This window comes from Drosophila takahashii, chromosome 3L (genome assembly GCF_030179915.1).
Source record: "Drosophila takahashii strain IR98-3 E-12201 chromosome 3L, DtakHiC1v2, whole genome shotgun sequence".
In the NCBI taxonomy this organism is placed as follows: Eukaryota; Metazoa; Arthropoda; class Insecta; order Diptera; family Drosophilidae; genus Drosophila; species Drosophila takahashii.
This window is the reverse complement of record NC_091680.1, coordinates 14,410,473-14,424,472: the sequence shown is the minus strand read 5'-3', so window position 1 is coordinate 14,424,472 and position 14,000 is coordinate 14,410,473. Positions and strand designations below refer to the sequence as shown.

Genomic DNA, 14,000 nt, shown 5'->3' with positions numbered 1-14,000 from the left:
AAAATTTCACCATTAACTTTTATGTTTATCGACTTGGCCCCTAATCGCAGTTTGCCGTATAACTGAAAGGTTAAGTCAGGAGTTGTTGGCATTGTCCTGTTCGCCGCTTCTTCTTCTTCGCTAGCTTTTCCTAGCACTTCCTGTGCGCATTATAAACTAATTACAGATTATGATAGAATCGCACGCCACGAGAGAGCTCGACAATATGGAGCAGCAGCTACGATTAGAGATGGGAATATGGTATTAATTTTGAAAGATAAAAAAGATAAACCTTTTATTGTCTTATTGCTGAGCCAACAATTTATAATTACTAAAATATTTGTTGGAAAAAGACCTTTGGCTTTCCATTTTTTAAAGAAGAAATTTGATATAAAATAATATTAAATTGTGTTTAAGTCCAAGTAAACTTTAAATATAATTTAAAAACGTTTACTTTACCCCACGCAATAGGTATTCTTCTTCTTTTCAAACTTAAAGATAGACAAACATCGATGAAACGCATAAAATACAGCCAAGTCGCTCCGCCTTCTGTTCACTTACAACATCCCCAGTTAGAAATGCCGCTGGATGAGTTCCTTCATCCTTGGCGCACTTAAGTTTGTTTGGAAAATTAAAGCCTGTTAATGAGATTTCAGTACGCCAAGCCGAGAGAGAGTCGCTCCTCCGGACGCCGCGTCGTTTGGTAATGGCGCGTAATTGACAACGTAATGAGATTTGTTAAAAGGATTGTTCGTCCAAATCATTCGTAATTACCAGCAAAATAAAAACGCGACGAGGCAAAGGAAAAACCGGAAAATCTCTACTGCACACCCCAACCCCACATCCACGCCCACTTTCCCTCCGCCTCCGCCTCCCAAGCTGTTGTTATCAATTATGCAGCCCCAAAAACGCAGGCATAACGTAAACAAACATTTAACCAGCAACCTGCAACTTGTGTGGTGGCCGAAAATGCAGTAGGTCAGTTACAGCATCCGGTTCTCATTTTCCACCCCGCTCTCTCTCTCTAATTCCCATTTTCACTCTCTTTTCTTTGCAGACTCCGGAGAGCAGGAAAAGCGACGACTTTTAGTACAAAGAGCGCAGCATCCCTTGGGCCATTCTCTCGGCTTTTCACTCTCCCAGTAACCCGGACCACAAAGCGACTTTGTGGCCGTGTCGCCCGGTTTTTCCGGAGCCTCGTATTACTGGCCAGCTTAGGAGTTTTTAGTGCTGATTACAACGCGTGTCCGTTTGGTTGAAGTTGAAAAGAGCGGATGAACCAGAGTGTCGAAGGTTGATTTTCCAATTTTCTGATTTTCCGATTGGGAAACGGCAGAGGGAAATCTGTAATCGAACCCGAAGTTAAAGTCAAGCGAACCTCTGCGAACCTACGAATTAAAGTGAGAAAAGCATGTGCATATATGAATCAAAAAAATTTTCCCGTCCTTAAGGGATTATTAATAATCAAAAACAAACAATAGTGAAATTAAACAAAGCTGCCGAAAACAAACAAGAGCCATTGGCCAAACAAACAAGCTGTATAACAAACAAAGAAAATCAAGCTATTCATCAAAACTTAAATAAAGCGTGAATAAAAAGTGGCCAATAAAATATTATAACCATACCAAAGTAAAGTGAAACCATTTGCGTGATGGCAAAACCAATTTAACCAGCAAATACACTTCATTGTGCTCGAAACTCAAAGTGGAAGGAAAAAACTTGGCGAAATAGTTGCAACTACAAACTACGAACTACAAGCGCAAAATGCATTCGAGGCTAAAATTCTTGGCATATTTACATTTAATATGCGCCAGCAGCATTTTCTGGCCGGAATTCAGTGCAGCCCAGCAGCAGCAGCAACAACAGGCGGCGTCGTTAACCGAGAAAATACCATTAGGTGAGTCTCAAAAGCGTCGCCAAAGGAGCCACCTAGGATCTAGCATCCTTGTAGAAAGGATCCTGCTGCTCCTGCTTCTGCCAAAAAAGGAGCAGGAGAAATTGTCACTTACACTGCACTTGTAGTTGGGATTTGGCCGCAATGTGCTGCTCCTGTTGTTTGTTGTTGTTTTGCCCATATATACCCACTCCTTGGCTGTGCACTTCCCGGAATGTATTCCTTCCTCAGTTTCCTCCCATGGCTCGTTGGGGAAATTGGGTATGGCTGATGCCCAAAGATTATCCCTGACCTGCCTCGCTCCTTCCTGCCTTCCTGCACAAAGTACGCTGCAGCATGATTTTTAGTAGAATTTTATGTTCAATATACTTCACACGTCCAAAACGAGATTTTCTCCCAAGCGTTATAACAATGAGCGATGCAATTGGGTGCTATGGCTTGATTTGTTTTGGTTTTCAATTACCAGCTATTACAAAGCTAATCTCATGCAGTGTGTTATATTTTGTTCATTTGGAAAATTATTAGAATATTAAATTTCTACATATGATATTTCTATTATATTACTACAGTCCATTAAAGGAAATTTTAATCAGCTTTAATGGCTTTAAAAAAAGGAAATATTTAAAACAAAAAGCTTTCATCAAATAATGCTGTGCTTCGACTTAAACTTTTGATTACTTGTTAATTCTTTTAAAGTTTTAATAATTTTTGTTAGCTTTACTTTTACGAAAACTTTTATTTTTCTGCAAGTTCAAGAGTTGAAAAATGGTTGATGTGTTAAACAAAGTTATTATTATTTAATTTGTTTTTGTTAGCGCTTCGAACTTTAAAGTTTTTGTGAACATACTTTCTGATTATTTTAAGTTGGTCTTTATATAAACTGGATCGATCTTAAATAATTTATATATATTTAAGATATTAATACTTTATCTTCAATATTGGTTTTTTTCAAAATAAAATAATATGTTTTGTTATGAAATTATTTGTTTAAAGTTTATACTATAAACTTTTAAAATCTGTTTTATTAATATTTCTGATTATTTAAAATTGGCCTTTATTTAAGCTACATACATATTAAATAGTTTTTATATTATATTAATATTTTAGCTTTATTATTGGCCCTCGCAAACACCTAGCTTAAATATTCTTTGCATTTAAAATTTCCACACTTTGAAAATTCACGAATATTGCAAGAGGAAGTCACTCCACTCCAAGAACTCGCCTAGTTGGGCCACATTTTATTTGACGCTTTCCCGTTTTTTTTTGCCACCTTATTTTTATTACACGATGGCGTTCAGTCATTGCACCTGCAGTCATTTTGGCCCCGTTCACCGGAACACCCAGCATACATATATAAATGTCTGTATGGGAGTGTGCATGTGTATATATCTGGTTGGTGGCTGCTAATGTGACAGTCATGCTGACTGGCTTGCACTCAAATCCGGGCTTCGCCATGGCGACTGGAATTGGGATGCTATGTGGAATGGTAGGTGCTACCTGCCTGTTCAGGTGCCATGCAAAAGCGCAGCACAAAATTGCTGCATCAACACTTCGTTTGCGCTTTTTGTTGTTGCCTGTCGGGGCGGCTTGTCTCGCTACTTGCAAGTGTATATGTTAGTATCTGTGTGAGCCGTGGGTGTGAATGTGCATGTGTGGGTGTGACATTATGCTATCATTTGTGTACATATTTGCTCTGTGCGCTTTTTCGTTTAATATTAACAGGACCGTGTCAAAAGCTGCCTAAATATTTAACGAAGCAAAAATATTCGCCCTCTGAACTTACCACCCCCTATTTATTTATTTTTTTTTACCTCTTTCTATCCCCCGCAGGTGCGATCTTCGAACAGGGAACGGATGATGTGCAATCAGCCTTTAAATATGCAATGCTCAATCACAATCTGAATGTGAGCTCTCGACGCTTCGAGCTGCAGGCGTATGTGGATGTCATCAATACAGCGGATGCATTCAAATTATCCCGCCTGAGTATGTGTTTTTATCGAGCAATCCACTCTCTCAGTACCTCCCTCCCTCATTCATTCATTCATCCATCCAAACCTGCGAGAAGAAAAAAACCATTACACAATACATGGTGCCCCATTAATTATGTGCATTTTTTATTGAAAATTGGTTTTACTTCGCGCACTCAAAGCTGCAATTTAATTGTGCGACCTAGACACTGTCTCCTGATCGCGTTTCCATTTTCATTTTGCCACCAACCAACCATCCTGCACCATCCACCATCCATTTGCCACCCACTCTGCCACTGAAAAGAAGAGAAAAAAACGAGAAAACACAAAACGAATTTATTACTGTAACCTCCAGTTTGCAATCAATTCTCGCGCGGAGTCTACTCAATGCTGGGCGCCGTATCGCCGGACTCCTTTGACACATTGCACTCCTACTCGAATACGTTCCAAATGCCATTTGTGACGCCCTGGTTCCCCGAGAAGGTAAGTCCTCACCTATACCATGGGTAAAAATACATATATAAGTAAGGGGAAAAAAAAGAAAACTGTCATATGTAATTGATTTCAGTGTCGCTGTGCGCAATTATTTACATTTTGCGGTTTTGATGTGAACGATAGGGCACTGGTATGGTTAAGTTAACTCAGTTGTGCGTTAATGAAGTTGGCCAAAAGGTTGATGGGACAAAGGGAAAGTTCTCAAAGTGCCAACACATATTAGAGCGATTGCGTTTGCGAGTGGGGGTAGTCAAATATTTAATTGTCTGCTTGGCTGCGTAATGGAGTTGCGCATTAAACAAAGGGCACTTGCCCGGCAGCGAATAATTTATTTAATTGAAAAACGAGAAGCAGAACGATAGTGTTTTAATTTGTTTTACTTTAAAGCCAAGGATTTTGAGGCTTGTAAATATTTTAAAAAATTAAAAAACTTAGGTAAATATAATTTGAAATAACTAAATTTAAATTGTGAATGTTAACGTTGGAATTTATTAAAAAAACCTTTAAGCATAAACACAATTTTTTTATTAGATTTCCGTTGTATTTATATTTTACACATCCTTAAGAAATTTTAAGGTTAAATATGTTATAATATTTTTTTTTAACCATTTTCAGTGTAAGAGCTTGAATATGTAATTGTGATGTAAATGTCCTTATCTTTATTGGATTTTGCATAGATATTAAGAACCCAGTCACGACATTCTAAGTGTAAAATGATAAGGACAAAATCACGTAGGAATTATAAAAATATTTTATATGTTTTAGCCCTTTTTTTGCCCTAGCCAGACGACAGAGTTTTTATTACAACACACATCTAAGAGTCGAGTCCCCAAACAGTTTCAGATTTTCAATTACCAATCACATTAGCTGGGGATCGTAACCCCCACAGGCCCACAAAAAAGAAATGTACCCCAGTTAATTCCGAGACCATTTTGTCGATTCTGTGCGAAATGAAGTCATTGCATAAAGTGGAGCACTGGGTGTTGTATCGGGGGTTCAGAGTTCAAAACAGCGCCCAATTGTGTGTTCGCCGTGCCCTCAGACAGTGCACTAAATCAAAGCCAAAGCACAAATCATAATAATTGTAATTTGAAGAAAATTTACTACCAACAGCAACAAAGCGGACAGCCAGTGCGACAACAGTTGCTTTTGTTGTTTCTGGTTACTGGTTATACTGACTGTTGCTGTTGTTGTCACTTGCGAAACAGAAAGCCAAACGCTCCGCCATCCGGAAGACAATGCCAAACGAGCGGCGAACGAGGAGCGACTCCTACACTGAGAGCGAAAAAATTTATGACACGCTCTTGGCCTCTTTTATTTCAATCACTATAAATCAAGATATGGCGGCGGGGGAAAAAGTGGAGGAGCAGGCAGAAGCTGAAGCAGAGGCATCCGACTCCGGACTCCGACTCCAGTCAGCAAAGCACCAGCACACATACCGAGATTCGCACACATTGACTGCGCATTTGCGTGCTCCTCGGGGCAGTCCTTTACACAGAGAAAAAATAACCAAAATTGTTAAATATTTTAAAATTTAGTATTGTCAAAATATCTAATAATTTTCAATTAGAAACTTTTTTTTAACAATTCGACTTTGTTTTATAAATTATTTTTTTTTTTAACGTTTACATCGAGAAATCCCAGAAATTAGTGCATACTTTTGTGCACCTCTATACGAGATTTCAAATCCTTTACAATTTTTTATCATATTAATCCCTAATATTAAAAGTGCGTTTTAAAGAAGGATTATTTTGTAAATTAGGCGTGATACTATCAATTGGAAACCAAGACTATAGTTTAGAAAATGCAGTATTATTTACAAGTTTTTTCTCTGTGTTTGTGTATGTTGAGCTAAACGGAAACCGGGTATCTGTGTGTATCTCTTTGGATGTATCTGCTTGTTGGCGTCGCCTTACCGCCTACAAGTCCCCTGTTTCCCCTACCGCCGCCCTCTATGGACTTATATACATGTCGCTGGCGGGGCGCAAAGCTGAAACGCGTTTCATTTTATTATTGCTTCATGTAGCGTGCACATTACATTGTTACAGCCAGTTCATGAGGCCCTGGTTTCGCTTTGTTTTGCATACTTGTAGGTGCTCACGCCGTCGTCGGGGTTGCTGGATTTCGCTATCAGCATGCGTCCGGATTATCATCAGGCGATTATCGATATCATCCAGTACTACGGCTGGCAGAGCATTATTTATCTCTACGACTCGCACGATGGTGAGTTACTACATCCCTTACATTCCCTAACAATCCCCTACATTCCAGCCCAATTCCAGCCACACATTATCTCCCCGGCTTGTTTGTTTGCCCATTTGGTTGCTTTGTGTTTCGATTTCATTTCATTTGACTTTCATTTGCCATAAACAAATAAGGCGTCAATCGGGTAGGAGTGGATTTAAGTAGCGGTTATGGCAATGTTTCTGCTTGGGATTAAGTGTGTCAGTGCGAGGTTGGAGTGAAGAGTTCTGTTGCCTTTGACTTTTAGTTGGTTCAAACTGCAGTCAAAATAATTATTTTTTGTATGCTTTATTATATGTTACATCCACTTTAAAGGTAAAAAAACAATTAATATAATGATTAGATTAAAAAATACCTTTATTAAAAAAATAATTAAATGTTTTAAAATATTTAAAAACAACTGTTTTGTTTTTCCTAACTTTAAGCTCCCCAACTATGTTAATTTTATCCATTTTCTTCTCTATGTGCTGCCTGTGTTCCACTTTATTTTTTAATCCTGCGACCTCGAGCTCGTGTCTTTTCATTTCTGCTAATATGTAATTAAATAAGCGGCACAAAGAGCCCCGTGCGCCGTCTAAAAAAGAGGAGAAAAAAGTAAAGGAGGGGAAGAGCTCGGCAGACAGGGCGCTCAAGTGCCTTCAAGAGCGCTCTTTCGAGTGGCTCCTCAACGGGCTTAAGCAGCCAGGAGAAGGACACACGCACACACAGGAATATTCAACGCACACATATGCTTGAGTTTACCCGCTCTTTGTGTGTATATACCATGGGTGTGTGTGTGTGTTTGGGTCTTAGGCTGCTTTTTGTTGTATTGAAATTTATTTCAAAGCAATTTCCTGCCGTCTACGTGGGACAATACGACGACGGCAACAATTACGGCCAAAGATGAAGACATCAGATGGAGCCAAAAGACACAAAAGAGGCTGTGAAATAAAAAAAATGCCCATATTACGTATACGCCGCAGTGATTTTTCCCCCTTCTATCTCTGTCTCTTTCTCGTCCTGTCTCCTTTATAATGAGTTCACACGCCGTTGTAAGCCCGCCTCGCATGTGTGTGTGTGTGTCATGTGTTAATGACTCTGTGCGAAATAAAATTTATGACTTTATGCAACTGCTGCCTGCGCCACTGCCACTGCCTTAACATTATTATTATTATTTTGCCTTTTTGGGCCATTTTTTAATATTTGCCTCGGTGCCGAAAAGTAGGCCGACATTGTTGCCGCTGGCATTCGTTGCAGGAAAAGGAAATGCCGCAGCAGCATCAGTTCCACTTGCCGAGCTTTGGAGGGAGAAGAGCAGAGTAGGGGAGTCCTTCCATTCCATTCCATAGCCATTTTTTGGCCGACTTCGACTCGGGCGTTTACATTGTTAACGAAAGGCAGTGGCAGCAGTGGCGGAGTACCAGAATACCAGCACCATCACCACAGCGGGACTTTATATTTTAATGCCGCTGTCAGCAGTTTGTTGTTATTGCTTTGTTCAACGCCCCAACAACGCCTTTTGTGCCTTGTTATCACTCTGGTTTCGGGGTAAAACTGCTGCACACGGCGACAAATTGGTAGCATATTTTTTGGCACATTCATGAATACCAACAAAGAGTGAATGCCAACCCATCGATCCTTCGACTATATAGGAAACATTCAATAAAACAGCACCCCCACACGCACTGGGGATTTTTTCGGGCTGCTATTTATTGAAATGTTACCAGCACACCACAAAAAAGTACTTCAATTGTGTGTGCACTTCCGTTTCCGCTTTTCCACGCGAGTGTTTACTGCTCCTCCTGCTTTTCCTCCGTTGTTGGTTTGTTTTTTTTCAGTCTGTTTTTTTCTGGCGAATCAATGCAGGCAGCAAATCAATGACAACAACAGCATGGAGGGCCATATTGGACGTGCAACAAATGGCGTGTGAAAATATATACATTTTTTTCTTGTTTTGTGCTTCGTCCTTGCGGCTTGCAGAGATTGAAAGATGGTATGATGCTTCAACTGCGGGCTTCGAAAAAAGGGAATCGAGAATATGATTAAATGACACATGCTTCCCGAGAGAGATAAATCTATTCGAATGAATTCATTCAGCTTGGAAATTGTTTATAGATTGCCGGCATTATCATAAAACGCAAAGCTCTCGCCTCACAGTCCGCTGCATTATCAGATTGTTTTTTATGGCCCTCCCCTCCCAATTCCACTCCCGATCCAGATACCTTAATCCCCAAGCCAATCCGCCAAGAACCCGCACACACAATAGCCACTCTTTTGTTCAACTGACCGACAATCGCTTTTGAATGCCCGACAGGCTTACTACGACTGCAGCAAATCTATCAAGAACTGAAGCCCGGAAATGAAACGTTCCGTGTGCAAATGGTGAAACGCATCGCCAACGTAACGATGGCCATTGAATTTTTGCACACGCTGGAGGATTTGGGGCGCTTCAGCAAAAAGCGCATCGTGCTCGACTGCCCGGCGGAAATGGCCAAAGAGATCATCGTGCAGCATGTGCGGGACATCAAGCTGGGCCGGCGCACCTATCATTACCTGCTCAGCGGGCTGGTAAGTGATGCCCCTCAGGCCAAACTCCCTTTTTTCCGCCTGTGGGAGACTTTAATAAGCAATTATGGCTAGCTTCCGTTTGGGAGATTCTTCAGCTGAGAAATATTACCCGGTATTTTAGGATTATGGGAGTGTTTTGTATTCATTGAAGGTTTATTCAATGGGAAAAAAATTACGGTCCTGTAAGTTGAAGTATTAGTATCAAAAACTAAAGTTCTTGAATTTTAGCTTTCAAATTTTGTTGGATTTAAAAATAATAATTTAATTAAAATTGAGCTTCTAAATAGCTGTAAAATTTTGTTTGGTTTTTGTATCAACCAAGGCAATATAGTTTGACATTAAAAAAAATAATTTAAAATAGCTAGAAATTAAATCATTTTGTATAGGTATATTTGACATAAATAATATTTAAATATTTAATAAATATGTTTAAAAAATGTTTTTAAATTGAAAGAAAAATGTTTAAAAATCCCTAAAGAGGGGAATACAATTTAAAATCGTGAGCATTGGGTTTTATTTAATGAGTTTGTAAATTGGGAACATGAAGTACCGGGTACTACCAAAGTCGCAGCAATCGGCTTAACCTTTCTTAAATATTTTCCTCCCGCCCTAGGTCATGGACAACCACTGGCCCAGCGATGTGGTCGAGTTTGGGGCCATCAACATCACCGGCTTTCGCATTGTCGACTCTAATCGGCGGGCGGTGCGTGATTTCCACGACAGCCGGAAACGTTTGGAGCCGGCGGGCCAAAGCCAAAGCCAGAACGCAGCGGGGGCCAACAGCTTGCCGGCCATTTCGGTAAATCGCCAGCCAGCGTCATTGATTTGTTTCGCCTGCAACTCTAGTTTTTCCCCTTTTTCCCTATCCATTCATTCGATTTTTCCAGGCCCAGGCAGCTCTGATGTACGATGCGGTTTTCGTGCTCGTCGAGGCCTTCAATCGCATTTTGCGCAAGAAGCCGGATCAGTTCCGTTCCAATCATCTGCAGCGCCGCAGCCACGGAGGCGGCTCATCCTCCTCCTCTACCGGCGCCAACGATTCTAGTGCCCTTCTCGACTGCAACACCAGCAAGGGCTGGGTTACGCCATGGGAACAGGGCGAAAAAATATCCAGGGTCTTGCGCAAGGTGAGTGAAGGGGGTTGGAAAATAAAACTATATCTTAAAATATTATGGAAAAATATTTAAATGTAAAAAAATTTATATTACGTCAGTGGATTCGGATTCTTATTATTTTATGTCGATTACAAATTGTTTTAACATTTGGAAGGGCGATTCGAAAAATCTTTTATTTGAAATAATCATTTTTTTTAAATCCCTAAAGGTTTTCTATATTATTAAGATTTAACTTTCAGTAAGAATTTTATAAGAAAGACTACCTCACATTTTTCATGGTCTCCAAAATAATTTTCACCAAGTATATCCTAAAAAAGAATACCATTTCAAATAAATTAAACATATTTTTTGGTTTAAATCAAGATAAAATCAATAGGTCCGTCAATTTTTCTTTCCGTGCTTAACCCTTTGCCCTCATTGTTTTTGCCTCACCAGGTGGAAATTGATGGTTTGTCGGGGGAGATCCGTTTCGACGAGGACGGACGCCGAATCAACTATACGCTGCACGTGGTGGAGATGTCCGTAAACAGCACGCTGCAGCAGGTGGCCGAGTGGCGTGATGACGCCGGACTCCTTCCGCTCCACAGCCACAACTATGCGCCGTCCTCGCGTTCCGCGTCTGTGAGCACCGGAGACTACGACCGGAACCACACGTACATCGTGAGCAGCCTGCTGGAGGAGCCCTATCTGTCGCTCAAGCAGTACACCTATGGCGAGCAACTGGTGGGCAACGATCGCTTTGAAGGATATTGCAAGGATCTGGCCGATATGTTGGCCAGCCAGTTGGGAATTAAATGTGAGTTTAATTAGGAAACTTTAATCTTTTTTACTAAAAATACTAAATTTTCCACCCATTTCGGTTTTTATGCATTTTTAATATGAATATTTGGAATATTTTCAAATTAAATCATGCAATTAAATATAAACATAATAGTGTCTTATATTTTATTTAAATAAGTAGTAGGAATCTTTATGCAAATATTTATTTATGTAACCAAACTATTCCCAGATGAAATTCGCTTGGTGCAGGATGGCAACTATGGAGCGGAGAATCAATATGCCCCTGGTGGCTGGGATGGTATGGTGGGTGAGCTGGTGAGGAAGGAGGCGGATATAGCCATTGCGGCCATGACTATCACAGCGGAAAGAGAGCGGGTCATTGACTTCAGCAAGCCCTTCATGACCCTGGGCATATCCATTATGATCAAGAAGCCAGTGAAACAGACACCGGGAGTATTTAGTTTCCTCAATCCGCTGTCCCAGGAGATTTGGGTAAGTTTCGGGTTAGGAAATTTCAAAGAAACAAAACCAAATCTTTATGATAATAAATTCCACAGATAAGTGTGATTCTCAGCTATGTGGGAGTAAGTTTTGTTCTGTATTTCGTTACGCGTTTTCCGCCCTACGAGTGGCGAATTGTAAGACGACCGCAGGCGGATTCCAATGCCCAGCAGCCGCCGGGAATCATTGGTGGGGCCACTCTGAGTGAACCGCAGTCGCATCAGCCGGCAGTTCCGCCCAATGAGTTTACTATGCTGAATTCCTTTTGGTACTCCCTCGCTGCCTTTATGCAGCAGGGATGCGATCTCACGCCCCCTTCGATTGCCGGCCGAATTGCAGCTGCCGTTTGGTGGTTCTTCACCATCATCCTGATATCCTCGTACACCGCCAATTTGGCCGCTTTTCTCACAGTGGAACGCATGGTGGCCCCCATCAAAACGCCCGAGGACCTGGCCATGCAAACGGATGTGAACTATGGAACTCTTTTGCACGGCTCCACGTGGGAATTCTTCAGGGTGAGTGCAAAAGCCAGTTGCTCCTTTTGTGTTCCCCCACTGAAAGGAGTTCATTTTCAGCGCTCACAAATCGGGCTGCACAACAAAATGTGGGAGTATATGAATGCCAATCAGCATCATTCGGTTCATACCTACGACGAGGGCATTCGACGGGTGAGAACCTCCAAGGGGAAGTACGCCCTGCTGGTGGAGTCCCCCAAAAACGAGTACGTTAATGCCAGGCCGCCGTGCGATACAATGAAAGTTGGCCGTAATATCGATACAAAGGGATTTGGAGTGGCTACACCAATAGGATCGCCATTGAGGTAGGTTTTATTGGTAACCTATTTATTTGTAGCCACTTTTGAAAATAATTTGTAAAATTAGTGTAGAATTTACAATATTGAAAACTAAAAAGTTGTTTTGCAATATCAATTAAAAAATATTAAGAACGCAGAAAAAGTGAAGAAGAAAATTTCCAAAAATGCGTAATATTTAAAATACAACATATTTATTTACATGATTTTTTTGAAAATATTTGAGTCAAGGTTGTAAATATTAGATACACTGTTAGTAATATTTATCTTTAAATATTTTACGTCAATAAAAAAATAATTCCATATTAAAATCAAAGCTAACATTTTTTAAAATTATTATATTTGTTTAGTAATATTTTCACATTTAACTCTAATGAAAACCGAAAAACATAGGTAAAATATTTAAATTTATTATAAATCCTTTGGATTTACTAAATTTTTTATCGGTGAACTTTTAGAATTAAATTTGATAAATATCATAATAAAGGATCTAATGACCTTTACTAACCTAATTAATCTTCTAACCACTAACCAAATATAAAAACAGAAAACGCCTGAACGAGGCCGTGCTCACGCTGAAGGAGAACGGGGAGCTGCTGCGGATTAGGAACAAGTGGTGGTTCGACAAGACGGAGTGCAACCTGGACCAGGAGACCTCCACGCCCAACGAGCTCTCGCTGAGCAACGTGGCCGGGATTTACTACATCCTCATAGGGGGCCTCCTGCTGGCGGTGATCGTGGCCATCGTAGAGTTCTTCTGCCGCAACAAGACCGGCCGGCTGAAGGCGCCGGGCTCGAATGGATCCGCCGGCGGAGTGCCCGGCATGCTGGGCTCCTCAACATATCAGCGGGACTCGCTTTCCGATGCGATTATGCACTCGCAGGCCAAGTTGGCGATGCAGGCGAGCAGCGAGTACGACGAGCGATTGGTGGGCGTTGAGGTGAGCTATTATACCAGGGTAATCTGTCTAAAAATCTCCATAAACTATATATATTTAACCCACAGTTGGCCTCCAATGTACGGTATCAGTACAGTATGTAAGAGCCCCCAGGTTCGTTCACTGTACGAGCATCTCTTGTAAATAATTAAGGCATTATCCGATAACGAAAACGATGAAAAAGGCATAACTAAACGACGCTGGCAATCAACTCTCGGGTCAAAAGGGTAGGCGGCGTTCAAAAACTGTACAGAATAACCATGAATAATTACTATTGTATTTTTGATAAATGTATACACAAAGTGAGTGCATAAATTAACTATAACTATAGCTACGACTACCACTACAACTAAAACTAAACTGTACATAGGTTAAGTGAAAATTATCCCGAAATAAAAATAAAGCGTATGTTTTAAGCAAAAACCGAAAGGTGGAATTTTCTGTGTTGCACGTGGCGTATGAGCGATGTGTGTGAGGGTGCGTGTGTGTTCAAAAGGTAAGCCGCTTAGTTGACTTAAAGTTTTAACAAAACCAGCAAGGGCAAGGGTATGGGTATGGGTATAGGTATGTTGTATGGGTTTTTGGGGTAGAAGGGTGCAGAAGGGGCGTGGCTCCTAGCCTAAGAGGCTTTTGGCTAAAAACTTTGTGCGTCTGCGGCGGTGGCAACCGATTTACCCGCTGAATTATGTAGCAGCATCCCCAACTTAAGGCAAACACATGGCATCGGGA

General features: G+C 40.8%; 1 protein-coding gene across 1 annotated transcript; it reads left to right on the top strand.

Annotated features, from left to right (window-relative positions):
* Nucleotides 1-1,209: 1,209 nt before the first annotated feature.
* GluRIA (Glutamate receptor IA) lies at nucleotides 1,210-13,663 on the top strand. Its single transcript, XM_017155180.3, has 13 exons — nucleotides 1,210-1,876; nucleotides 3,704-3,856; nucleotides 4,196-4,323; nucleotides 6,429-6,558; nucleotides 8,873-9,126; nucleotides 9,740-9,925; nucleotides 10,014-10,253; nucleotides 10,677-11,037; nucleotides 11,251-11,513; nucleotides 11,579-12,037; nucleotides 12,098-12,342; nucleotides 12,881-13,274; nucleotides 13,340-13,663. Exons 1-13 carry the CDS (start codon nucleotides 1,744-1,746, stop codon nucleotides 13,373-13,375), a joined length of 2,982 nt encoding a protein of 993 aa, XP_017010669.2. The 5' UTR covers nucleotides 1,210-1,743; the 3' UTR covers nucleotides 13,376-13,663.
* The last annotated feature ends 337 nt before the right edge of the window (nucleotides 13,664-14,000 follow it).

What these genes read in the sequence shown, in the direction of transcription:
- GluRIA (XM_017155180.3), top strand. Translation starts at nt 1,744, where the DNA reads ATGCATTCGAGGCTAAAATTCTTGGCATATTTACATTTAATATGCGCC. An exon ending in ATTACCTGCTCAGCGGGCTG is followed by an intron (nt 9,127 to 9,739) that starts GTAAGTGATGCC and finishes CTCCCGCCCTAG; the next exon opens with GTCATGGACAACCACTGGCC. An exon ending in CGCTGTCCCAGGAGATTTGG is followed by an intron (nt 11,514 to 11,578) that starts GTAAGTTTCGGG and finishes TAAATTCCACAG; the next exon opens with ATAAGTGTGATTCTCAGCTA.